The sequence below is a fragment of the Bradysia coprophila genome, unplaced genomic scaffold, assembly GCF_014529535.1.
Source record: "Bradysia coprophila strain Holo2 unplaced genomic scaffold, BU_Bcop_v1 contig_203, whole genome shotgun sequence".
In the NCBI taxonomy this organism is placed as follows: domain Eukaryota; kingdom Metazoa; phylum Arthropoda; class Insecta; order Diptera; family Sciaridae; genus Bradysia; species Bradysia coprophila.
Window position 1 is genome coordinate 34,322 of NW_023503466.1, and position 27,865 is coordinate 62,186.

Consider the following 27,865-nt stretch of genomic DNA (forward strand, 5'->3'; position numbering starts at 1 on the left):
AAGCATTTTAGAGTTGCTGTTTTGTTGTTCAGCGCACAAAAAATTACATATATTGAATTATAAATGCCATAAAATGTTTAATAATATCCTGGCATCACACTGTATAACATCGACATTATTATATTAACATAGTGTTGCGTACTCTAGGATTCCGTGATTGTGTGTCGATTGTTTTTGAAAGACTAATAACCGCTTATGATGGGTTATTATTTGTATATAATCGTTGTGTGATATTATACTATACAAATATATGGGATTAATCGCCTGTGTTTACTTTGAAAACAACATATCCATATCAGATGTTGGTTGATTATTGTTGTACGGAAATTAAATGGCAGTTCATGGAGAAAATTTAAATAACTAAATCATGAATTATCAATTTAAAATATTTTCACTCCTATTTCTGCAGGGAGCTTTTCAATTTTTAAAATTATATGGTTATCCAGATGTTATACCAACGCTGTGCAACAGAACAAATGCGGTAAGTAAATAATAATCCGTTAAATAATAATGAAGGAAAAAAAAGAGAATGCGACGGATAAACTCAGTTATGTGGAAATGGAACTGCATGTAGATGCCAGGCTACACAATGAACTCGTATACAATAATAAAATTCGTTGAAAATTTAGTTCCACGAAAATGTACGAGAATCGTAAGTTTTCGAATGAAACGCTATATGGGGAATTTGGAACAAATTTACCACATGCAAAGAAAACAACTTTATGCTTGCATATTTACCGCTGGCGTCCCTTTAAATTATTTGTACCTCCACCTTATAAAATAATTTTGCATTTTATTGTTCTTTCCCTGTGGTTACTTTTATGCTCTTCGCAGTGTTGAATTTAAAAAAAAATTAGTTTTTCGTTCTGTGAATTTAATTTGATTTTTGTGTTTACGTTTTTATGCAAATAAATTACAAATTTGAATTAGGTCGGGTATTTTGTGTGTCTTACAAGAGATTTGTAGATAGGAAGTTTTACTTTTCTTGTGGCTTTTTCAATACGTATTACGTATGTGCTAATTTTTTCCTCAGCAAGAGAGACAAATGTTTGTTTAGAGAAAGTATTTCTCCGACTAATGACATACGCATACAAATCACCTAGGCTTGCGTATATATTCGTAAAGTCGGAATTTTTATCAAAATACCAAGTTGTGAAAGTATCAACAATGTCTTTCGTACCTTTGAATATAATCAGCAAAACCATTTTTATCAGCCATCCGAAACATAATGTTTCAAACATTCTTTGTGCCGACCTATGTGGCATAATGAATAGACGTACAATAGATCTCATCTTATTTTTCAGTTATTTTACATGAACAAATGAAAAACTCTAGGGTTACATACCATACACAATGTGTACTTATACATCCACATTTATGTTTCGTAATTAATAATCACCCTATCACCCAGGTTATTTATAGCTAAACTCAAAAATGCGGAAAAATTTCTAGCATGAACCAACATACATAATCCTTATAAAGTAGTTTGATGACTCTTTTTAAAAGCAGTCAAGTTTCTTGACAGTTTCCCGCGGAGAGGTTGATATATTTGGATTGCAATGGATACCAGCTTTTCGAAGAACAGACAATGTTCGCAGCATATATATATATCTATATACCATCATCGTACGTCTTTACATGGCTAAATAAATAGCCTTTCTATGTTTTTAACAACTTGAAGATGATATAGGATTACACATTTATAAGTTATGATAAATTACTTTATCCCATGACTGTAATATTGGTATATCAGTGACGGAGCGAAAGGATATTAAATTATTTATGGCAGAGATGAAAGGGCTTTGTTCGAAATGCAGAAATAAATGATTTTGAATTGTTGAGCTTTAAACTGTGTCATTTTTTTAAATACTAAAAAATGTTCTCCGGCCACTGTAAACGTTAAAGTTGGGAGAAATTAAATTTCGAAAATTCAAATACTTAAATGTCCCGATGATTGTTTCAGCTTAACGTTCTTAAAATTCAATTAAAATTAATGTTACTGTGGTTATGCTAGCAATCATCAGAAATTGCTTGGAAATGATTATGGTTCATGACTTTCATTTACTTAGCCTTTACACCATAAAATGGCAATTAAATTTTTACTTACCTCTGAAATTTAATCAATTTGGAAAATATTTACGCTTCAGTTTTCTTTCGTCGACAAAGGTTCTTTAACGACAAAAATGTTTTTTGTGATAATGGTTGAAATATTAGCTCAAGCAAAAAATATATTCCCCAAGAACGTTGCAGGCAATGAAGTTCATTCTTTGAACCGAAGATTAAATTGTCAAAACTGGTAGAAAAATATCAATTCTTGAAAATGTTTTTGTCTCGTCTTAATAATACATCCTTTGTCACCATTGTCAGCGATTTTCAAAGTTGTGATTTTTTAATTATTCTGCGTTTACTTTAACTGACGTCATTTATTCACGCGCTTATACCCTTTGTCTGGATTGTTTGTTTACCAACAACAATTTTAAATACAATGTTTGGGTTTGGAACAAGTTGAGTAATTGTGGACTTAATTCTATCTTATAATTATAATTTGTGGAATGTTTTTGAAACAATTTAATGCCATTAATAGTAAGCCAGTTGTATTGTTGTGCACAGTATTTAGCTCAATGCAGACAATTTTGGTGCCAGGTAATTTTTTCCCCATTGTAGTGAGATACAAATTTAATGGTTCGCCACTACGTGCTTTACTAGATGAAAGAATATTTTAAAATGAAATAACGACTGCCTGAAAAACCAATTCTAGACGAGCTACAAAAAGTGTGTCACGTCTTGCTGAAATTATTACTGTCATATTACTGCAGCACAAGTGAAATATTAGAAGTGATATTAGTTATTAAACTATTTTTACGTGTTACGGCATGTTTCATTTTCATTTACATTGCCTAATCACGTAAAGCATTGTACTTACGAGGTTCCAAGTTGTTATTTGACAAGTGGGGAATACAGCCTTCCCCTTCGGGTCGGGCTGTAACACCCCACTTATCAAATACACAACTTGGAACCTCGGAAGTAATATACTATTAAACAAATTTATTATAGACCCAACTTTTACCGTAATTATATATTACTCGCACCCTGATTTTGTCTGTGAAATAAACACAATTCACATCCTCAATAATCACACAAAATAGAAGGATTGTATGATTTTGAAATTAACTAATTGATCATTGACGTTACCAATTGTTTTAGAGTGGTGGAATAAAATTGTTTGTCAGATTTTCTTAGCCTTCTCAATCTATAGCTTCTTTTGTTGAAGGTACTATCACCTGTTGATACCAAATCTGTTACTTTGTTTATGTTAACATACATTCTTCAATTTAAGAAAACCAAGAGCTCATAACTCGGTTTTCTCGCTGTGGTCGAGGGTAAGGATTAGAATTTGTATTGCTCTGGAAAAATCCCTTACAGCGCCCCACAGAAAAATTACGACATTTTTAGTCAAGGTTGTATACTTTGGGGAGGTCACGCAGACCGCCATTTTATTAGATACGCGGGAACACCCCACTTCTGATGACTTTACATATACAAAAAATTCACCACATCATCAAGACGACGAGAATCATCAGAGTAGGTGAATTTTTGTATGAAATCGGCCATTTTATCATCAACTGTGGTGTGTAACCCGCGTATCTGTATCTGCGTGACCTCCCCAAAGTATACAGCCTTGATTTTTAGTATCATGTTTCAGAACTTTTTCGATGTCATACGTTCTCAACGTTACTAATTCTTCCAGTGTATTTCTTACAGAAATGAAACTCTAAAAGATATTTTTGTATTGACCTGTATGTATTGTCATTTCACGCCACTGTTTCTGATTCGTGTGAAATATTTTCAAACAAAACAAATGGTCAGTATTGAAATATTATTTATGCCACTCACCATCAGAATATGCAAAATTTGCATGTTTTGAGATGCCTCTGTGGCATAAAACGTTGTATGAATCTCGGTGCAAAGTACTTAGTTAGGCTCACGATGTGTATTATGACACATCTAGAGCCTAATAAAGTACTTTGCACTCGATGCCATAAATAAGTATTTCACAACAAGTGACGAAAAATAGGACTTTTCGTTGTCTTTATTGCGAAAAACGTTGTATACAACTCGATGATAAATGCTATTTTAGGCACACAATGTGTATTGTCACTCGAGGCCGTATTGTCACATCTAGTGCCTAAAAAAGCATTTATCACTCGGTTGTATAAATAACTAGTTATTGGGTCTAAATCCTCCGTTAGGACGTCCTTGTGATATAATATAGTATTATTTTGTCGCTAAAACATTCAGAACGATTGTCAGTTTTATTTTCTATGTTCAACCATAAAGAGATATTAGGAAGATGCAATTCCATTAGTAATTATGTCAATACTATAAAAATGAAGATGAGAATCCCTCCATTGAATTTAATATGCGACTAATTAAGCAATAAAAGCATTATGGTATGAATAATTAATCTATGAAAGAATATTCTAATTATGTAATGCTACAAATACATGACCGTGCAACACACTGTTTCAGTGACAAAGTATATTGGATGTAATATAAAACAATTGTAGCACATAATAACCGTACGTATATTTATATAACCTTCAACATGTAGTGATCGTAACCACCCCGAAAATAAAGTAATAATAAGAGTATCTATATAATACACACTTAGTACATATTAATTATTTCATAGCTTATAACCTAAAACCGTTGACTTGATATACCGCCCAATATATACAGGCACTGTAACACATAATAACCCATGCTGGGTTAGTCATGGAATTTCTAAATATTTTATCATAGTTCAAACAACAGAGACTACTTCAGAAACAATATGTAATTAAGACTAAAGCAATTTACATCCATACATTCACGTCAGGTGATACACATCTGTGCGTCTAGGTGATATGTCATTTTAAATAAAGTTTCCAACTAAAAATAATGTATTCGATGTAATTTATCATTCTTTTTTGAGCTTTTTATACTTAATACACCTTCTGCTGTTTGAATTAAATTTCTGGGTATTATCCGACGCGCCTGAATCGGTCGCCATGATTATCGTCAGTACACACTTTATAATGATACATGTAAATATTGGCGTTTAATATTTCTTGTGTCCTCCAATGGTGTGTGTTAGCATTGTTAGGACGAACAATTTTAGATGCGAACAACTTTTCATTTTCATATCACTTTCGGTTCATTATAGTAAGATTGTACGTGCACCTGTGCAAAACTAATTAATTTAAGCGGAATTAAGCTAATTGTAAAGCTTTACCATGTTCTAAGCGCATGAGAATACGGGATTTTTGCTGTTTTATGAACCTTCTACTAATTTTAATTTAATAATTCCACATGAAAACTTTCATAATCAGCACTGTTAGTACATACTGATATTGTGCAGCACTATACACGTTGACGTGTACAGATTTTCATTTACAGAACATGCTTTCAGAAAACTTCTAGTTTCCAAATTGGTTGGAGCTGCATTTTGCTTGATGGAGAGAAAATTCGATATTTGTCTTACGTTTTTTTTCGCGATTGTTTCATAGGCAGGGGGTAACACACACCAGGTATTCAATCGAAATCAATTCATGTAATACTAATTATGTGCTTGTTAGCACTCATCATGCCCAGAACATCAATATGTCAGATATTCTGTTCGTCATGCAATCGTTCAAATTGAATTTCACGTCTCAGAAATAATAATCAAATAATAATTGCAGCCATGCGATAAATTTAAATCAAATTGCGAGTATCTCGAACACAATGAACTCATAATATGGTAATCAACATTCATCATCTTTCTGTCTGCATATAAAATAGAGTATTGCTAAAGTGGAGGCAATTAATATTCAATATTCTATAAAACAAGATAGCTTTTCAATCAAGATATAAATAAATTACCACTCGTGTTTAAGCTTTTCAAAGTCTTCTTGACTGAAATCATGATGTTCGTAGGATGTAAGGAAATACTTCCTTACTTTAATTACAATTAATCAAACCGTGAAATTTACAACTTTCTTTGAATTCGATGTAATTCTTGTGTAAGAGGTAAAATTATGTAGGACTTAAACTAAATGCTCTCAACACAGTAGAATAATTTTCAAATTCAGATTGCTTCTTGGAATTCATTTTTTCTGATCCTTTTTTCACTGAAAACATTTCTGCAGCATTCTCTGTCGTAATATTAAATAATGTAGACACGTAATCTGATTGTGTCATAATAAAATAGAAAATTATGCATCATGGAATGCAGTTGTTCATACTCCAATAAATTTTTGAAAATCAACTTAAAAAAATCTTCTAATTGCCAATATGAATCCAAAATGCAATAAACCACTTTAATGGTACAAAAAATAGTGGTAACGTACATTTCTTAACGAGTTTAATTTCCCATTTCATCGTGATCATGGAATAACTCGGTGATTAGGGTTCATAATTCTCGATAAACTGAGGATGTGTGTATATCTCTCAAGCTCTCGTTTATTCCCTTGACTGAAAGTCATGGGTCTAATGAAAGAAAATGTATGTACGTAACGTTCGATCTATTGATTGATTGAAAATAAAGGGAAATGTTATAAAAAATGTTGAATGTATAAACGTAACGCTTTTGTCGCTTTTATCAACACGATAACTTGTGTAAATTTCAATGGATTTGCAAAAACTTTTTTTATTCGACGAGGAATCGAATTCCCTAGGTCAAGTTTGAAAATCGGCGGTATCGGTTCCACCATCTGGAAGTAGTTCTCAAAAGAAACATTTTCTACTATTTGTTAACACGATAACCAGAGCAATTCTTAACCGAGGTTAGATTCCACGACAGATTATGTTTGTCTAATGAACTAGCTGCCGATGCCGTTGCTAAGCGAATTTTTGTATCTATTTCAATTGTAATTTTCTTGTTATGTGATTTTGCCTGGTTAAGAACAGTAGATTATTCACCTCTGTCCACATGTTTATTTAGACACTTGGGGAGTTATTGCATGAGCCGAAGGCGAATGTTATAACCTCAAGTGTCTAAGTAAACATTTGGAAAGAGGTGAATACGCTATTTTATCTACCGACGGCGAAATAATAGCACTTCTTCACTGCTATTATTTCACCTAGGTAGATAAAAGAGAATACACTGACAAAAAGTTTCGAAAAACTCACCTGTAGCAGGTAGATTTGCCTAATCTACATTATCTGCCGCAGCTGTATTTTTTGTATGGGTCGCTACAGCTGTGGCAGCTATAGTAGATTACTGATTACCTAGAGACAAAGTTACCTGCAATAGTTGAGTTTTTCGAAACTTTTTTGTCAGTGTAAACAGAACAAAAATTAACGAGTGTGAAGATTTCACTTGAGTTTAAGTTTTATTGAAGACATACGCTACTTTTTACCCGGAACATTTTAAAGACAATAACAATCTAATGTGAGCATAATAAAACCAGAAAATGAAGTTATATGAAGCTAAAATTAAGTGTTAACGTTGCAGAACGTTTCGAAGATTTTTAATGACAGAATTGAATAACAGATTAATACCGTTATAGTATCTTTTCGATCGTAGAATGCGTGTCGAAATCCATAGGCATGTTCACTGAAAAATATCATCAATCGATGATAAAATTTTCAAATAATCGATACTATATCAATCGAATGTTTTATCGATAATCGATAAATATCGACTGATAATCAACAAATATCCACTGAAAATCGAATTATCAGTCTATATTTGCCAATTATCAGTCGTTATGTACCGAATATAAGGCGATATTTATCGATTTTCAGTCGATATTTATCGATTATCGATAAAACATTCGATTGATATTGATTTTCTAAAAATATCGATAATCGATTCCAGGGAAATAATCGATATTTTATCAATCGAATGAATTATCGAACAAGCCTAGAAATCCATCGAATTTCAGTTTTCAAGCACAAAAAGTTCAATTTTTCTGTACTTCTCAGAGAGAGGTATTTGCTGCCAAGAAAGTACTTTCTCGGACGCTCTCTCCGGCCAAAAATGGATTTTCATATATATTTTTCAGGCCGCGATCAAGTGTGCATACTTTGTTGTTGAAATGGTTGTAGAGTGATTTCCATATTAATGGTGTTGTGGTTTCGTTTCATTTCAGTTTTCAAGCACAAAAATCGTCGTTTGTGACTCGTGATTAAAGGTGAATTTTTCGGTACTAAAAAATTCAACTTTTCATCACTCGTAACAAAATGTACTATTTTTGTTCTTTTTGGATTTGACGCGGATAGGCAATATCAATGATCACATGAGAAGCAATGATCACATGTCCCACAGAAACGTAAAATATTTTACTAAAAGATTGCGAGGTACAGTTTTTCATCCACGAAATAAATGGTATTTTACCACGCGTTATGAGTAAATTTAATATCTTTCTTTTGTGTATAAGAAAAATTGTAAAATGTAGCTATACGCTCCTTTAGCTCACTGAGGTATCCAATTTGTATTAACTCGGCTGCAAAATGTTTAAATAATAGCGGACTTATGAAAGCATCACAACTTGTTTGCATGAATATTGAGGAAAATGGGTTGATTGAATAGCGATTTAAGGAGGAAATTTTAATACGTACGCTGAGCAAGTTCTTCAATTTGTGGACTCATCTGCTTCTTGAAGAAGATGAAAAACACTTGTTTAACAATAACACTAGACAATTGTTTTCAGTAAACTTTTGAGTGAGACCAATTACGGTGTATAATAAATGAGGTAAATACTTTTGACTCTCGTTGTTTGTGAAGAATTTATTACGAATAAGCGCTGAGTAGTTATCTGGAAAAGAATGAAATGCAAAATATATTGAGACATGCGACTGAAAATATTTTCAAATAAATTGTAGGAAAATCTACTCAACTGTTTCATTGTTAGAGTAGCTGAAGGAAATTGGATTTATTTATCTTTTAAGTTGTTTTATTTTTGCTTTTATTTTTATTTGAATTTTTCAATTGCAGATGATTTCTTTTTTATTATTTATTTATTTATGATTTTCCTTAGGAACCTGTAACGGATGATGAAGTCGGTTCGGGAGATATTTATAGTGAATCTGATGATTTTACGGTGAGTTGTGTTTCGTTTTTGTTTGGAATATGGAAATGTATTTGCTGATATTGAATATTCATATTCTTTGACAATAATGCTTACAAAATTATTCATATTAACGATGCGTAATAGATAGCAATCATATCAGAGATTTATTGTTGGGTCTATCACTTCTTTAACAAGCTTCAAGAGATTGAAGTCACATTAGCCGCTTTACTATAAGCTTACATTTGTCAGAGTTTGTCGGTTGTTTCTGTCATTGTCATAGGTTACAGAAGAATTATGAAATGCATAACAGCTACTGCACGGTGCGGTTGAACAACTTTTTTTCGAAAAGTTCGTAAACATGGGGTTTTCTTGTTAAAAATGATTGGGGTGATCGTAACGATTATTTTTCTCCTAAATTTAAAATGTTTTGTCCGGGCCTTCTCGAGAAAAGTTGATTTATCTTGTCAAAAATGGCCCTTTGTGAAATGTTTTCTACTAGGAAAGCTCGTTAATGTATTTTTTTGGTTTTATAAGCACAACTTTAAGAAGTAGAGACTCAAACCTTTACAACGGTACCTTACACACCCTATTCGAGCCTTTGACATATGTGTTAAGATTTGATGATTCTGCACAGCGAAATAAAAGACGATCTTTACCCGGTGGAGGTACAAACAAGAAGAACATTTATTGTCACATATGATTACGACTATGTACAACAATATGACTAGACCGATATGTCCATATGAACAACATTGAAATATGAATTCCTAAATTCAACACTCTCCCTGAATGAATATTTCAATTCTTGTCAATAAACTAACGAAAAACTCTCCCTGAATTGGAAAAATTCTTTCTCATCACAATTCAAGGTAAAAAATAAATTCTTTGTGAAAAAATGTTGCAAAACATAAAAAAAAACACAAAATCTTCACACAATAATAGCGTTGAGCGTATCCTTCGATCAGACACTTTTACCGATAATGAATCTCTCATCTCAGACCCCAATTGCTCGTCGTCATTGTACCGAACATCGTATTCCAAATTTGCATAATCGCCACGCCCAATGTTGCCAGTTTGATCTAATCATCGTTACAATCAAAGACGCCATTTCTCCGGTGATTCATACGACCGAATACTTCCCTTCTTTGACCACATGATTCGCCTCCAAACGCAGACACACAATGAATCGTCTCGGATAACTCCAATGTTTCTGACTTCTTGGCAAACGATGTAACCGCCGATATTGATATTTTGTCCTCATACGCGCGACGAAATTTAATCGATTTACACAGCTGATGAAACGTGACAACCTTCCATCGCCGAATTACACCTCTTCGTCGCCTAAATCCTTCTTATGACGAGATTCTAATTGACCAGATTCCAATTGAACATGCGGTTTCCGAAACATAACCTCATTTCGCCGGAACCACAATTTCTCCGGATTGTCTTGTTCAATTTCATGTACACTGTCCATCGATACGACGCCACCATTTGTACGACCAAAACCATTTGAACAGCCAGCTGAACGACCCAATTTTATCGATTTTACATCAATTTTCTCCTGATGATGCTTATCGCCGTTGATTCATTCGGTGTGACCGAAAAACCTTCCAAAATCACGCCAGATTTTACCTTTTTCGTCGTCCGAATCCTTCTCACACGGCACGCCACCATCCATTTGAACAATCGAGCGATCCAATTTGACCTTGCTTTCACACAAAATTTCGCCTTGATGATTGCCTTTGATTCACTCGGTGTGATCGAAAAAAAAACCTTGTAAAATCACGCCGGATTTTACCTTTTTCGTCGTCCGAGTCCTTCTCACACAGCACCATCCATCCATGATTTTTGTGTTAAGCCCTTCTGTCGTTTTCTTTTCAGCGTTTCCTCGCAGTCCAATACAGTTCGCACCATTTTCGCAGATCCACCAGCCTTCAAATTGTTCACATCCATTTTGATTCGATGAAATCGAGAAATTTTCTCCGCAATCGCACACTATCCATGCCGGTAAACGATTTCGAAAAACAATTTGTTGACGATCTGCGGCTTCTGTTCTTCACTTTTCGACTTTTATTTTCGCGTTCCTGGGCTCTATAACCTATTAAGATTTGATGATTCTGCACAGCGAAATAAAAGACGATCTTTACCCGGTGGAGGTACAAACAAGAAGAACATTTATTGTCACATATGATTACGACTATGTACAACAATATGACTAGACCGATATGTCCATATGAACAACATTGAAATATGAATTCCTAAATTCAACAATATGATTGGAATCCCGTTGTCGACGAACTGTGAGGAAATTTCGATGGTTGTATGGGTTTTCCCGGTATTTTTTTTGGCTAATAGGTCCGAGCTATTTTTTTTCAATTGTTTCATAAAGATGACATCCATACCTTTCGATTGATACCAAACAAGACATATAAAGACTCGACTAAGGGAGCCGGAACTGATCGAATAACGATTTTTTATGAAATAATGGAACTCGGTAAAGTGTTTTACAGCAGGAAATCTCATTTATTCAATTTTTTAGGTTTCTTATTACTTTTGCAAGAGAAAGAGACTCTAAACTTCATAACAGTACCCTTACCCTACACATGCTATTTAAACTTTGGACGAGGAGTAGGATCACTTTCTTCGAGCAGTTTTAAGGGAGTTACAAACATTTTGCAACAAAAAAAGTTGGTTTTATACAAAAATTTAGTATTTATTTAGTATTTCCATTTTCAATGTGCGATGTTAAAAAATGAAACCAAAGAGTTAACAATATTTACACGAGAAAAAGAGACGAACTACACAAAGCTCTACATGCTGTAGCCTATTGTTCTTGCGCTTCAATGTATTGGCGCTTTTGTTGTTGTTGATAAAATCTCGTACTGGTCAAATTGTTGTTTAAATATTTGGTTAGAATCAGTGCGGGGTATTTATTTGTTTATCGTTAAAAAAATTGAAATGGCCAAAGATCAAAATTCTAAAGGACGTGAATACAATCGTACAAGAATATGTATTTTGTGCGCTAGCAAATGTGGAAAAAGTAATCGTTTCAATTTAAAATTAAAATTTTTGTATAAAACCAACTTTTTTTTGTTGCAAAATGTTTGTAACTCCCTTAAAACTGCTCGAAGAAAGTGATCCTACTCCTCGTCCAAAGTTTAAATAGCATGTGTAGGGTACTGTTATGAAGGTTAGAGTCTCTTTCTCTTGCAAAAGTAATAAGAAACCTGAAAAATTGAATTGTAAAACACTTTACCGAGTTCCATTATTTCATAAAAAATCGTTATTCGATCAGTTTCGGCTCCCTTAGTCGAGTCTTTATATGTCTTGTTTGGTATCAATCGAAAGGTATGGATGTCATCTTTATGAAACAATTGAAAAAAAAAATAGCTCGGACCTATTAGCCAAAAAAAATACCGGGAAAACCCATACATCCATCGAAATTTCCTTACAGTTCGTCGACAACGGGATTCCAATCATATGTCAAAGGCTCGAATAGGGTGTGTAAGGTACCGTTGTAAAGGTTTGAGTCTCTACTTCTTAAAGTTGTGCTTATAAAACCAAAAAAATACATTAACGAGCTTTCCTAGTAGAAAACATTTCACAAAGGGCCATTTTTGACAAGATAAATCAACTTTTCTCGAGAAGGCCCGGACAAAACATTTTAAATTTAGGAGAAAAATAATCGTTACGATCACCCCAATCATTTTTAACAAGAAAACCCCATGTTTACGAACTTTTCGAAAAAAAGTTGTTCAAACCGCACTGTGACTGCTTTGAAGCTACCCATTGAATTATTAAAAAAAAAAAACTAATTAAGTAACTTATTTAAAAAAAAAAAAAACGAATGTATAGGAAATAGGCCTGTTCATTTTAGAGAAATAGTCTCAAATTCATCTGGCATGGTGTTTATCTGGTCCGGAAGACTAAAATATTGGACCCGTATTTTTTTTTTTAGAATTTTAAAAAATAGTTTAGATCTGGGGAGCTAAGCATTTGTTCAAATGTACGAATGCGTTGGTTAGAAGAGTAAAAAAGATATACACTATCATTCTCCTCTCTTCTAACCAACGCTTTCGTACATTTGAACAAATGCTTCGCTCCCCAGATCTAAACCATTTTTTAAAATTCCAAAAAAAAAATACGAGTCCAATATTTTAGCCTTCCGGACCAGATAAACACCATTCCAGATGAATTTGAGACTATTTCTCTAAAATTAACAGGCCTAATAGGAAATAAGCTTTTTCTTAAATATATATTTCACACTTGTCACGAAGAAGTCGAGGCTTGCCGACACTGATAGTAACAAGTGTGTACTCTATTTTATCACTTAAGCGAAAACGAGATAACAACATAGAACTTAAGTATAATTTTTGAATTATTCTTCTAGTTAAGTAATTTTGACATCCTAACACCGCGCGTATGTGATACATTACTATACCAGTGAAGTAATTTGATATCTTGTATCCAGATGAGTAAAAGTATCCGAGGGTTTTACTCTCTGCGAGGGAAAGGGTCTTCACTAGTGAGGGAAAGGCCACATTACCTCACTAGTAAAGTAAAAAAATTTAAACATGACGAATAAATACGTAATATTACGAAGCAACAATGTGGGATTATCGACTTTATCAAAGTGAGAGAACGACTTATAAAGGAAATACTCTGTCAAAAAATCTCTACACACTGCTTTTATGTACAGGTGTATTTAATTGCCTGCAGCAATTAGACATAAAATATCGTTACATTTATTCGCTGTTAATTGATAAAAATTCGAAATTGGTGTAAGGTTCTGTGATACCGCTGTTAATCCATGTCATGTCATTTAATAATTTAATCCTTTATGACATACCCTTGTATGTCTATTTCAAATAAATTATGTGGAACAATTGACGTATATTATTTTTTCTAATCATTTCGTTCACACGCAAAGTAAGTAGTTCATGTTCACTGGAAATATCATTTCATAGTGGTATGCGATATGGATTCGATTTTTTTTCTAAAAGTTTCAACTAATTTAAAGCGATGCAATACGGCTATATTACCTACCTAATAAATCAAAATGCATACACTAATTATAGATATTCGTGCAATGAGGCGCATTTATTCAAATTATTTTTCAACTTTATGTCATCGGGTTAAAACAGACCTTTGAAAATTAAACAAATTTATTCGATTGGTTGATGTATATTTTCAATTTTATATTCACATAATTAGCATGAATCAAACTTCCGTTAACAGTCATTTATAGCAAAATATTATTCATGCTAGTAGTTTCAACAAAATCATAAAAAAAACTCATTTGTTTCAATCTGTTTTGATGTATAATTAAAAACATGACATTTCTGTTTACCATTCCGGTTGGAAAACACATATAGAGAAGGATGTTCAACATGCAACAATGAACATCAGAGCTAGCCTCAAATCCCGCAGCCTGATTCATCTGCCAAAATTGAAAGAGGTAGAAATACTCATCGAAAAATTGACAGAAAAGTATACGTCATTCGGAAGACGTCTCAGATTACTTTCCAATTCGATAAAATCAAAAAGCTCCCCGTGAGAACTTTCTTATTTTAAAAATTGATATTTTAAAAGGAAATTTTAGCAATCAACTCTACCTAATCGAAATCGCTCACTGTCATGTCACTTACAGTTTCCAATTTAATTCACGACGTAAACTATAAATTGAATTTCGCTTAAAAATACTTAAATGATTTCGACGTTTGCGTCTCGGAAAATTGTTTTTCAATAGCAATCGGTGCATTCACAAGTTTAAACATCAATATGATAATATTTAGTAATGCATCATATTTGTTATAATGTAAAATACATATAATATGGAATTAAAAGTGGCTATCATTCAATAAAATCGGAAGCGCAACCCTCAGAGCAAACTGAGCGTGATAGGAAAGCTTTTCATAAAAAATTAAACATGAAATTATGTTGATTCAATAATGCTGAATTAAAGCTAACATCAAATACAGTGGTAAAAAGAGATTATAATTTTGCCTATAGTACAACCACTTGCTTCCTATTTTGTATCCGAAATGCATGGTGTATTTATAATAGGGTGGATCGATTTCATCAACTTGAAAACCCAGCTCGATACCAGACTAACATAAATACATTATTACTTTGACGAATCCGACTACTTCTGAGTGCCGTACAGCCGTTTGGACTAAATTTCGGTCTTCTATAATACATTTTCGCAACTCTACGGCCTCGAGTAACAATCTACACATCTGGTGCCTAAAAACGCATTTATCACTCGGTTTTATAAATAACTATTTCGATGTCACCACAGAAGCAGGTGGAGAGGTGAAAGAGAGTACATGCAGAAGAGGTAGCTTTGATTAAGTTTTTATGGCTTACTGGCGCAGCAACACTCTTAAGATAAACGTTCAAACGGCTGTGCGGTACTCAAAAGTAGTTGGATTCTAAAGTAAATGATCCAGTTAAAATAGTCTCGGCTACCTACGAATGGGTGCAAATGGGTGTGGATGTAGGTTTAAAGTAGGTAAAATCGATACACCCTAGTGTGTTATATAGAACACTGAACACTACAACTTCCAACTATCGTTTAGTCAGTTTTTTGGTCTAATAATAGTTATTTGTTCACAGAGGGGGAAAAAAGTTGAAAATTTCATTTCAAGGATGTTGTTGTGTCACCCGATAAAATGAAACTTCCTCCTTTTTCCCGAGGTCAACACAACGTTTTCACAAAAAAAGCTCCCGACTTTTCAGATGGGATGAGAAAATGACTTTTTTTCGGGTGCGTTGTGAAAACTATCTATAAGTCTCGTGAATCACAATATTACGGTGATTGACATTATACACTCATAATATCGCCCTTGTTTCCATACCAAACAAAAAAATACATCAAAAATTTGCTGAATGAACTCGATTTTAAGCGGAAAAAAATGACAAAAAATGTAATGCAGCAAATCACTGCGAACTGCCTCATTACCTAACAACCTTTACCGGAAATTGAATATGTATTTTAACAAAATGTTCGATTCACTGGTGAAATGGTGAATGAGTTTTATGTATGTCGCTTCAAATATTATTAAATTACTCACCAAAGTATCATATCATTCAAACTGGTAAAATGTTATTCAAATCATTATATATACATATATGCATGCAAACCATAAAATTCTATTCAGCATTTTATAGTATATCCGAAATGTAAAAATGATAAGCGCAAAATTTTGGGTTTTATATCATGGAAATGTTTTTTCCTCGATATATCTTCCATACACAATTGTACATCGATTATGTCACAGTGTATTTGAATTTAAAATAAAATTCAAAAAAATAAAAATTCAGAATCAGAAATATAATAAAATATGGGTTGCATAGCAGAGATACTAAAAATATTTAGGTGGGATACCTTATACTTAGAATTTGATATGATTTTTGTGAGAAAAAAAAAATTTATGTTAGCGGATTTTCTGATTTCATTGATCGGAATAAAATAAAAAGGGTCGATATTTCGTCGAATGATTTTGTGTATTATTCGATGCAAAAAAAAAATATTTAACCTACCCTCCAGATATATCCTACCGTCATTTTATCAAAAAGCAGAAAATCTATTTTATAATATTAAATGTTGTGTGTCAAAAATAACATTATTTTCAAGAAGACAACGCAAAATATTGTATTTCAGTTCATTTGTTCGAATTTACTTGTCAGATACATATCAATAGATTATTTTACAAAATAGCAAAAAATTTAATATTTTCCTTATTACTCTTTTCACAGACGGACGACGATGACGAATTTCTTCCACCACCTATGTCACCACCACCGTTGAACAGAGGTAAGATTCAATTCAATTATTTTGCGCTGGAAAATGTTATCCGATATATTAGAACAATTTTAAATTGATTATATTTTGCCATTATACTTCATCACAAAACATTAATTTGTAAATAATGTGATATTTTTTCGATCAAGCTATTTACTCCCAACCCTGTGTATCACAGATTCTGCAGACGTAACTTTTCGGCATCTCTCATCTTAGATTTAGGGGTCTTGGTCTCATTACAAAACTTTATAATTAGAGTTCATACATAGGATCTTTTTCAGACTTATTACTAGATAATCCAGTCTTAATTAGTAATGTGAATGATGAGGAGTTTAATACAATAAAGGTAGGAAATGTCATTTAGTGCTTATTACTCTTATTACATTATTATTGAGAAGACAATAGTGAAGCGAAATTTCGTAAAAAAGGACATACAGTGGGGTTTCCTAGTTCCGAACGTATTTGAGACTTTTTAGAGTGTTTCAATTAAGTGTTTCCAGTTTATTAAATTTTTAGCGCAAACGTCTTGAACGTCGTGAACATCAATGACTTTTAAAACTCTGATGAATCTAAAATTCTGTTTTTCCAACCAAAGTAAACTGTAGAATTCTCAAAATGTCACAAAAAACTCAATCCTACAAAGTTTTTCCGACATTAAAAGGCTCGGTTATTCCATATTCAAATTTAAGTCCATTTAGCCATACATCTCCCACGGCCTTAAACAAATTTTATGATAATCAGTGATTTTCCAATTCAGCGATTCCAAATTAATTGTTCAATTTAATAATTTGAAATTTATCCATAAAGTGATAAATCGGTCACTTGATTAACTGGTTTGATGAACTTTTCGATTATACCGAAATGCTGAAATATCGCAGAATATATCATACCTATATACATACATTGGTGATGTATCATTTTTATGTGTATCCGAACACCAGCACACTTTTCGAGATATACAATTTCGACGAAGTCATTAATATTGAATAAAAGTATTCTCCAAACAAATAACATTATTACTCTTAATCTGAAACCACCCAAAAACGCCAATACCAATTTAACGTAAATCACTGTGCTTAAATAGAAAAAGTTTTCTCAATATTTTATTCTTCCCAAGGAAAATCAGTGATATTTGTCAATCACTTATCGAATTGCTACAGCAAACTTTTTTTTGTAAATAAATTTATGAGGATTCTAGTTTCGTCTGAAGCACATCCAATTCGAACATACAGACTTGTTAAACTTTTTACTTAAAACCGATTTATTTTTACTAATGTAGTACTATTGTACATAGAACGAATTTAGTTCATCAACATCAATGGAGTTCTTCTCGAACGATAACATGCTTGAAGCTGAATAAGTACCTGGAAATTTTAATTTTAAAAATGACTCTTCCAATTTAAGTACCCTAAGTTTACACCTAAAGCTAGGATACCATCAAGAGGAAAGTTTTTATGGTTAACCACGTTATTATTCAACTATAACATCTGAAACGATCTTGAACGTGACGGCTTATTTAAAAAAAAAAAAAAAAAAAAAAAATTAAATTTGTTCGACACAGAAAGAAAAGATAATTTTCTATAATAAATCAACTTTTTCTACATGACTTGAACTGTTTGCAGAAAAGGTTTTAGTTTCAAGTTGAATGTTCGGTACAAATGGTATAAAGTAGCCGCAGAGGTGAAATAGTATTTTATACAGTTAAGTATACAACGACCGTAATTGGGTAAATTATTCTAGGACTGTACCCTACAGATTTCGATAAAAAGTTTTTGTACCACGAGTAATATAGCTAAATACGGTTTTAAGTCAAAAGTTTTCGCGCGGGCAAGAGTCTGAGCAAAAGTTTCAAGAAAAATATTAAGAAATTTGTCAAGTTAGTTTGAAGTTTCTTCTTCATTTGTTCTTTTATTTATCGTATGAGGAAGAGTGGTAGAAACGAGAACATACTTTCCCTCTCAGACAGTATCTGGCATTTTGATATTTAAATACTTCGTTGATATGACTCAACGACGTTGAGGATTCGCATTTGAATTAAATCAGAAAACCTTAATGACATTACGTCCAATAATGAAAATCCTCAACATTTAACATTTTCCACGTTGACGCGTTTCGGTAGGTCACAATTTACAAACAACAATTTTTGTTAAAAGAAAGACGAGTATATCAAACTGTCTCGATTAATGTTCAACCTTACTACATTTACACATAAATGCGGTGGTCGTTTTAGATGTCGTTAAAATTCCTCATCTTCAATATTTATGTCCTGTATTGCAGATAAAGACGAGGGGTTAACTATTCTAGAGTATAGGTACACTATACACTTAAATTAAAAATTCAGCAAAAACGAAAACTTCGACAAACAAAAATAGAATACAAAATGTCAGACGGTGTTGCTTAGTTGGTTACCCCCAAAAAAAGTCACTTTGTATCAGCATAAAAAAACCTACAAATTGTGATAATCGTAAAATTGAATTTACCATTGATTTCATTCGAAATTTAGTTGACATTTTTGTGTGCGATTTTTTTTCTCCACGCTGAATATGAGTTTCAGCAGAGCATAACATCGATAAAAATGCGGAACAACAGAAAAAAAAACTGGCAGAACAAAATATGGTCGTTCATAAAAATTGACAAAGTTTTATGTCGCTATTTAGTTAAATCTGTAGAGTATAATCGTGACCGTTGGAAAAATTCGTAACAAGGAGAATTTTAGACAGACGGTTACACATTTCACTCTTAAAATAATGGTATTGGAAACTGTGTAAACTCTACCCAATAAACCAAATTTATAAAGATAAACATAGCTAACGCCGACCCGTACGAAACACCTATTCGTATCAAAAGCCTTTAATGTGAAACTCTTCATTTCTCTTACTTCATTTTCTTCTCTGCTGAAAAACTATTCTCCCTTTAAAACACTTACATTATCCCCTCTTTGCCTTGTTATCATATACAACTAAATTGCCGGAGGCAATATAGACAGCCCCGTACGAAGACAAATTTCATAAATTCCTACTTAAACAGCTATATACCGCTATATTTACCTATATTTCACTATAAATAAACATTTCACAGATAAATATATGCTATTATATAGCTCTATATGCCTGTATATAGCTGTATATAGGTATATATAGATGTCCATATATGGAATCCCTGAAACCCCACACACATAACAAATTATTTCCATGTTAACAGAAACTCTCTAAGTATCATTTTTCCCAAGATATTTCTATTTTACTAAAATCCAATATGGCCGCCGGCAGCCATTTTGTTAGGAGACCGGAAATAGTACCGACGCTTTACATTCGTTAATACCTTTCAAACAAAAAAAAATTCATGAAATTCGGTCAAAATTTACTCGAGATATTGTCAAAATACACCACGTTCACTGTACTTCCGAGTAGCCAGATAAGAGCTCACTCCAAGAGACCTAGCTCACGCTCCGGAGAACATAATTTCATTAAAAAAAAATTCCCTGATTGGTACGGTCAATACCTATCTAATAAAGCTAAAACAGACGAAATATGTTCAAATGTGGCCGACCTACAAGCAAAAACTGCTTGCCGCCCTGTGCCTGTTCCACACCAAGGGGTCTAACTCACGAGTCGGTCATCCGATTTCCATAAACTTTTTTTTTGTCGATCGGTATTGTAAATACCTTTTATTTGACGTATCACTTACAAGTTTAACGTTTAAATGTCCGGAGATATCTTCGAAAAACCGTAAAGCCCTTATTGGGCCACAGCTCGGGAGGGGTCGATCCAAAATCACTCATCTCCGAACTTAGCCTGTCTTTTGACATTACCAAACGGGAAAAAAACGAATTTTCAAAATCGGATGCGTTTTACTCAAGTTATCGTGCAGACAGACGGACAGACGGACAGACGGACAGACGGACATTTTTTTTTTCGCGGATTTGGCATCTCTAGACAACCACAATAGGTTTCCCCTTACTCAGGGAGTCCAATTCGACGTGTTACAAACGTATGCGTAAACCCATAAGACCCCAGTACTTCGTACGGGTCTAATAAATTTTCTACATCGTTTACCAAATTTGCTGAATCTATAGTTTTGGTTTATTTTTTGAGGTGATGTCGGGAAGCGAAGTGACCAAGATTAGTTTTGTACTGTAATTGGCACAAGTACTTCTACTTGTTTTAATTCTTTGTACACTTATCATCATCTTAAATATTATGCATGAAATCGGAACTTTTTCAATATATCGATTTTATGTTTTCCTAATTTTAAGTTCTGTTTGTTGCGCCTTTAATGGGCAAGAAACACAATAGAAGTTCATATAAGTCAGAAAAATCTTTCTCGTTTAATTTTTCTTACATTTTTAACTAATTGTCAACTTTCTTCTTTTTTGCAGAATACGGTGGATTCAAAGGCGAAAAAGGCGATCGAGGTCCTAAAGGTCCTCCAGGTGAAACGATTCGAGGGCCTCCAGGACCTCCAGGTCCACCTGGGCCGCCAGGAATCGGATCATCATCAGAAAATGTAAGTCAAATATTACGAATCTTTGAACATTCCGAATTTTTGTAGAAATAAATTAGCATAATTAATGCCGAATAAGCTGAAACAATACACCGAACCTAATGTTTATGCGGTACAGCACATTAATATGCCGTTTGTAAATTAAATTGGTTGCAATAAACACACAGACATTAAGCTTTAATGTAATGCAATGTACCATTTTACCCGTACACCATGCACTTTACATTGAATGAATAAATAGGTTTATACATTCGAAAATGAATATTGCCGGGTTGTTTACTCAAAATACTGCCAGTTCAGTTAAGTTACGATAAAATTCACATGCTCCTTTTGCTTTATATGTTTTATTATATTTTATGCATACATTGCCCCATTTATGTACTTGATCATAAGGACATAATTAAGACTTTGCGCTTACGTTTAAACGTATATAGAGAGCAACATGCCACTTATATATAATTGTAAATAAATATGCGCGTTCCGCATAGATAAAATTGAGCTTTCCGGTTGTGTTATTAATATTTCATGATTTGAAGAATCAAAAATGTTTACCGAGCTTACAATGTATAGAAAATCGACTGTAGGAAGAGGAAAGCTCTACATCGCAAACGTCACCAAAATTAAATCTTGTTTATTAAATGTATAGCGAATACCTAGTACGTTATATCTATGAATTAATGTATACATTTCTGTGGTCTTTGATACGTCAACAATGTTAGCCACTTGGATTAAAATTGTAAGTTTCATAAAGCTTTGTGTTGATTTCCTTGGCATAGCATAATTGGAACGTACAATCATTTCTTTGTAAATGTAATTTTCTTTTCGTCTTTTCTTCTAATGAGAGGTTGAAAATCGTTAGGTAGTGGCGTACAGCTACAAGTAGCTGAATAGTATTTCCATCCTTTCATTGAAATGTAGTTAATGCAATTAGTTTTTACATAACGTCTTTTTAAGTTCTAGAAAATGCTTACATGAAACTCATTGATGTTAATTGAGCTCAATGTAAAAATATATAAATTGAATGTTTCCATTTTTAATCTCATTGTGAAATTAGTCACATCCTTCTTTAACTAATTACAAGCAGTAGCTTTACTACATGAACCTGCAAGAAACAAGAAACTGCAATCTTTGAAGGTTTTGCAATTACTTTTTGTAATTCAACGCTTCAACTCGATGTTTCCATTTCTGTTCTATTTTTGGCGTAATCAAAATGTTAAACTTAATTGCGTCGAATCGAACTTCCAACAATCGTCAGTTGTGTATAACACTTATCATTTCGACACAGCAATACACCAAGTCACACTTTCGTAATGTATGCGTTGAATATCAAATCATACGATAATTTGAACGTATAACAATATCAAACTGTGTCATCATCACTGAAGTCGACATTTTTAAGCGATACAATGTATACGCAATGATGTTAAATAAATATTTTATTGTTCCCTGCAGATAAATTTTAACGTTTCCTTCTTTTATTTTACAAAATTATGCCGAGGCCGTTTTATAGTCCAGTTAAGTTTTCCTTGCTACTCAAATTGAAGATATGATTTAACAAAAAATATAGACTTTTCGACCACCGAAATATGTGTTACACGTGTTGAAATAAAAATTAAAGTTTTAGGTCCACACAGACTCATTGTTTAGAATTGTCTATATGAATTTATTCACGCTACACTAGCCTACGAATGTAATAATTTTCATGAAAATATATTTCCCAGTGAAAATACTTTACTTAACAGGCCTAGCATATATAAAGTGGAGACTATTTGTCTCTTTGTATGTCCTGTAATTCAACACGCATTATAAAATTCTTAACGGAAATGTATTTAGAATTTGAAACGAGACTCAGGAAATCAAAATTTATTCCGGTAACACAATACGTGCTGTTTTATTTTTCGTTTCATGTAAAGTCGTACAGTCGTACATTACGATGAATTTACATAACAAGTCTAATTTATTTATATTTTTCTCTTTTATTTTTCAGTCTAACGAGTCAAGTAAGAAAACATTTAGTGGTGGCGAATGTACTTGTAATGCGACAACCATCCTTAATTTATTAAAACGTGATATTGATTTCGGCGAATCGATAAGAGGCCCTCCCGGAACACCAGGTAAAGACGGCAAGGGTGGAGTTCCTGGACTAACGGTAATTTGTGCCCCACAAAAACAGCAATACAGTTGTAATATTTAATTTTTTGTTATGTAACAGGGAGTTACTGGTGCCACAGGAGAACGCGGATTGCCCGGTCCAAAAGGTATGTAAATTTTTAATTTGAAGAATTTTCTGTTTTTTTTTCGATTTTTCCTTGTCAACTATTTGTGAAAGTTCTAGTAATTTTGAAGCTTCTACAACGTAATTACTATTACTATAGTCCGGGTTGTTATGCTCTTGTTATGTAAAGAGGTCAAAGTCTTGACCTCGGTCAGTTTTGAGTAACTTCATAAAATTTTCTTGTTCTACTAAACATGTAGAATATTTCAAAGATTTTTGTGAACCATAAGCAGAAGTTAGAGCGATGAGAACCCTTTTGAGATCCCTTTTTAGAACATACTTTTTAGAACGTAGGAAATTGTATAAAGCAAGAAGAAAATTAAGAATAAATGATTGTGAAACTTCAGGTCATGTCAGTTTTTTATTAATAAATCTGATCTGAACCTGAATTTCTGAAACTTGTCAGTTGAGGTTGACTTGAAATGTTCATACAAATTTTCAGGTATACCTGCCCTGATCACAATATTCAGGTGTCATTTAAATTCAAATCAGCTCAAAATTGTTTGTATCAGGTTCAGGTCAAAACAGGTTCAAATATTTTTAGTTCAGGTATCAAGTAATTTCAAGCTTTAGTTCTTTGACGAAGAACTCTGAAAAAAATCTCAAAATATGTCTGTTCTTTAGGACAAATCAAAGAAGTCACATTTTCAACGATCACAATTCAATTTTCTTTATTCATGCTACATTCGGTATCCACCCACGTCAATATAACGTAGAAGTTTTAACATTGGTAATGCATGTGAAGTGAATAAACAGAATTTCGTTGTGATTGTGACTTCTTATTTTTCTTCTACAGTATGATTCATCCATGACATTTTTCTGAATTTTTGAATACTTACTGATGGGAGAAAAATGAAGAGAAAATTTATAGTATTTTTCGTACCAATGCAGCAAATGACGATTTTTTCAGTACCAGTCGCTCCGCTCGTAAGGAAAATTTGGACGTGTGTCGAAAAAATCCATTTCCTGTCGAGTTACGAACAACGTTTTGTGCATTGGACAACTGAAATAGACAAAACACATCAATTTGCTTGAAAACAGACACGCTTCACATTCAACATTCAATCGTATAGTCATGGAAAAATTCATGTAATTCCTTTGAAAGAAATGAAGTTTTTTCCGACACGATCGTTCGGGAAAAACTGATATTTCTCAACGAAAAATCATGGCAAAATATGTCGTATTTCAGTTGTCCGGTGCACAAAATAATTTAGGACTGGTGCTGAAAAAATCGTCATTTCCTGTCTTTGTACGAAAAATACAATTTTTTTCATGTGATTAGTCTTAGGTCTTAGTAATGTTTTTTTTTTCGGACTCACCCTTTGTGAAAACTAATTTATTTATTTATTGGAATGATTATGCTAATTAATTATCAAATATTACATTAAAATCTTTGTTTGCAGGTGACCGCGGCGAACGTGGTGACACCGGTGCTCGTGGTCCAGAAGGACTCCAAGGCAACAAAGGAGAACCTGGACTGGACGGTGTGCCAGGTATCCAAGGTCCACCAGGGCCTCCAGGTTCTCCTGGAATCCCCGAAAATTATGATGTAAGTTCATTGCTTTATTTACATCTTAATCAATTAATTTTCAATGAATATTTAACTTTATCGAATATTAATCATAACTAACATTTTAAAATTGACAATTCTTCATTTTTAGTCGATTATTATCGTATCACTACATATTACTTACAAATATTATGGGTTAATGATGACATGAATTACATTTTCATTTAATGAAAACATCCCTACATTTTTTTTAAATCTTTGTGATAATCTGGTTCTCAAAAAATGTTCAAATTCATCAATTGAACAAGTGTAAACGTATTATTTCAATTTCATTAATTCAAAGAAGCAAATTTGGCTCAAGTTTTACAAGTTTTATCAGTGGTTGGACGTTTAACACAAAACTCTAATTCGATTCAAAGTGTTTGTACATCCGAGTCGTAGATTTTACAATGTCAATAATGTCTTCTATAAATTTATGTTTGCAATATATCCAATCAATAAGTTCATTAAACTTTAACGACTAACATCTACTCTTCTACAATCGCCAAGGCAATAATTGTCAATAATTACCTACTAATTTTTCGTTGACTACCATTTTTTCGCTATTAATTTTTAATTCATAACATTGAGCTATTCAACATTATCAAAAATGAATGCCCGACTGAGCAATGCGAAATAATTATTCCTTATTAAAAGCTGTCTCATAAATTCAATATTTTTTTATTTTACAAAGTCTACAATGAAATCATAAAACTTCAGGTTTTTTCATTACTCTTAATTCAGCTCATTTGTATCTCTCTTCTTGATTATAAACGCGCTGAGAATTTTTTATTTGATTTTCCGCATCTAATTTTTCATCAGTTTCGAAGGGGACACGTATAACCCCTCAATTTATACATAATTATTTGTCGAATCCATCGCGATGGAGTGTGCTATTTCGTTTCATTTTCCTAATCATTCACCATGCAGACAGTCAAGTTATTATTTTTTTTTTAATTTTTGCAGTCTCTATGTTAGAGGTTAACTTTATTATCATGAGAGAATATCATGGTAATGGTAATATTTTCAAATTAATGTTTTTATGAAAGAATAAAGCTTTATCAGTGCTTTAAAACCATTCCGGAAAATAAGAAGGGTCAAATAAGTCCCCCGAGTACAATAATTTTCATAACTTCATGATGATAATATTAAATTGGATTTTTTCCCTTTTCTTTCAAAGAATTGTTATCAAGACATTTCCTTCATTTCTCTACAGTATATTGATTTATGGGAAGATGCAGTTGTAACGCTGTTTGCTAGGTTGCTTTTTACTGTTTTCCGACATTTGGCTTTAGTGTCCGTATCCAATTACTGTCAGGTGTGGTTGAATTGAAATTTTCAGTTCGTTTTGTTTGTGATGAAATCAAGAAATATTTGTAATTTACACAGCGCAACATTTTGATATTCAGTCTAAAGAAGTCTTTCTTTCTGCACCTGGTGTTATTTATTAAGTTTTTAATTTATATCGAGTGAACCGTCGACATTAAATTTCTTTTTAAAATTAAACTCAGTCTTACGCCGAAAAATAATTGAAACTGGATGTGATTCTTACAGTCATCTTAGAAATATTAAGAGGCAGAAAAACATTTCGAAGAAATTAATGTGACATTACGGTGCTTCTTGCCACAACAATTTGGGTTTCCGGATATTTTTATGATTTTTTTTAACAAATGCGAGGAGTTTGAATTGAAATGTCAAATTGCAATCACTGGAAATATTCATCTGTTTCGAGAGCAGGAATTACAGTTTTTCCCTATTTATGGGTCTAGCGTGAATACAACCGTTTTTAATGACTTCTCAGGTGGATAATTTTATAATTTAATGCATTGCGTCACTGTTCATCACAGCAATAGACATAGTCAACCCAACTCTTGCTAGAGAATACGTTTCTGACATGTACACCTTCCTACTTATGTTTTGTACGAAACTAAAAAAAAAGATTTCTCTACCTATCTAAGAATCGAGTTCTCACGAAAAAAAAAGGTTCGCAAAGAATGTGGATATTACCATACAATACATGGGTTTCTGTGGGTTGAGTACAAAGGTTGTTCATTTCGATTTCGATGGTTAGAACTATTGTTTTCATGAAATTTCTTTTGCTAAAAATGGAATCGCTGCCAAATATAAGAGCAAGGGAAAATATGTTTGACAGAGATGTAACTATCTTCCTCTTCCTATTTTGGATAATTTTGGTTAAGAAAAACGATAGAATATAGTCGGTTTCCTGAAGATTTGTTCCGTTATGATCTCTCGTATCACTATACTGTTCATTAGATATGATCGCCATATACAAATGTTTAATCTGTTTATAGCTTGAACAGAATTTCAATTAAAAGTAGTTGTTTATTACCATTAGTGGAGCTTTATCTATGTAATACAAAATGGACGGCCGTTGTGTTCAAGTAAAAGTAATTCGTAAATAATTGACGTAATTACGGTATAATTGATAAAACTTTTAATATTTAATGAACCCACAATATCAAAGCTGCATTTTATCCATACAACTCCAGTGTTGTGTAAACTGAAAGACACTCTGCTAACATTTAACATTTTCTTAATCAACATATTATGTCGTACGAAACTCTCTCATTCAATTTGCTAACGTACACTATACCCCAGCACGTCTAAACCGCATATTCGCCCATTGGCATTGACTATAAAACTCCGATATAAAGTTTACGTCCGAACTGTCC

At 32.9% G+C, this 27,865-nt stretch overlaps 1 protein-coding gene across 1 annotated transcript; it reads left to right on the forward strand.

Moving 5' to 3' along the window:
• The first annotated feature begins 319 nt into the window (after positions 1–319).
• LOC119075415 (collagen alpha-3(IX) chain-like) lies at positions 320–25,253 on the forward strand. The gene is made up of 7 exons (XM_037181858.1): positions 320–481; positions 9,006–9,068; positions 16,800–16,857; positions 21,224–21,351; positions 23,336–23,497; positions 23,561–23,606; positions 25,027–25,253. The coding sequence occupies exons 1-7, from the start codon at positions 368–370 to the stop codon at positions 25,251–25,253; spliced, it is 798 nt and encodes a 265-aa protein (XP_037037753.1). The 5' UTR covers positions 320–367.
• The last annotated feature ends 2,612 nt before the right edge of the window (positions 25,254–27,865 follow it).

Coding starts and splice junctions, on each gene's coding strand:
- LOC119075415 (XM_037181858.1), top strand. CDS start 368: ATGAATTATCAATTTAAAATATTTTCACTCCTATTTCTGCAGGGAGCT. Junction 9,069..16,799: donor GTGAATCTGATGATTTTACG/GTGAGTTGTGTT, acceptor CTCTTTTCACAG/ACGGACGACGATGACGAATT. Junction 16,858..21,223: donor ACCACCACCGTTGAACAGAG/GTAAGATTCAAT, acceptor TCTTTTTTGCAG/AATACGGTGGATTCAAAGGC.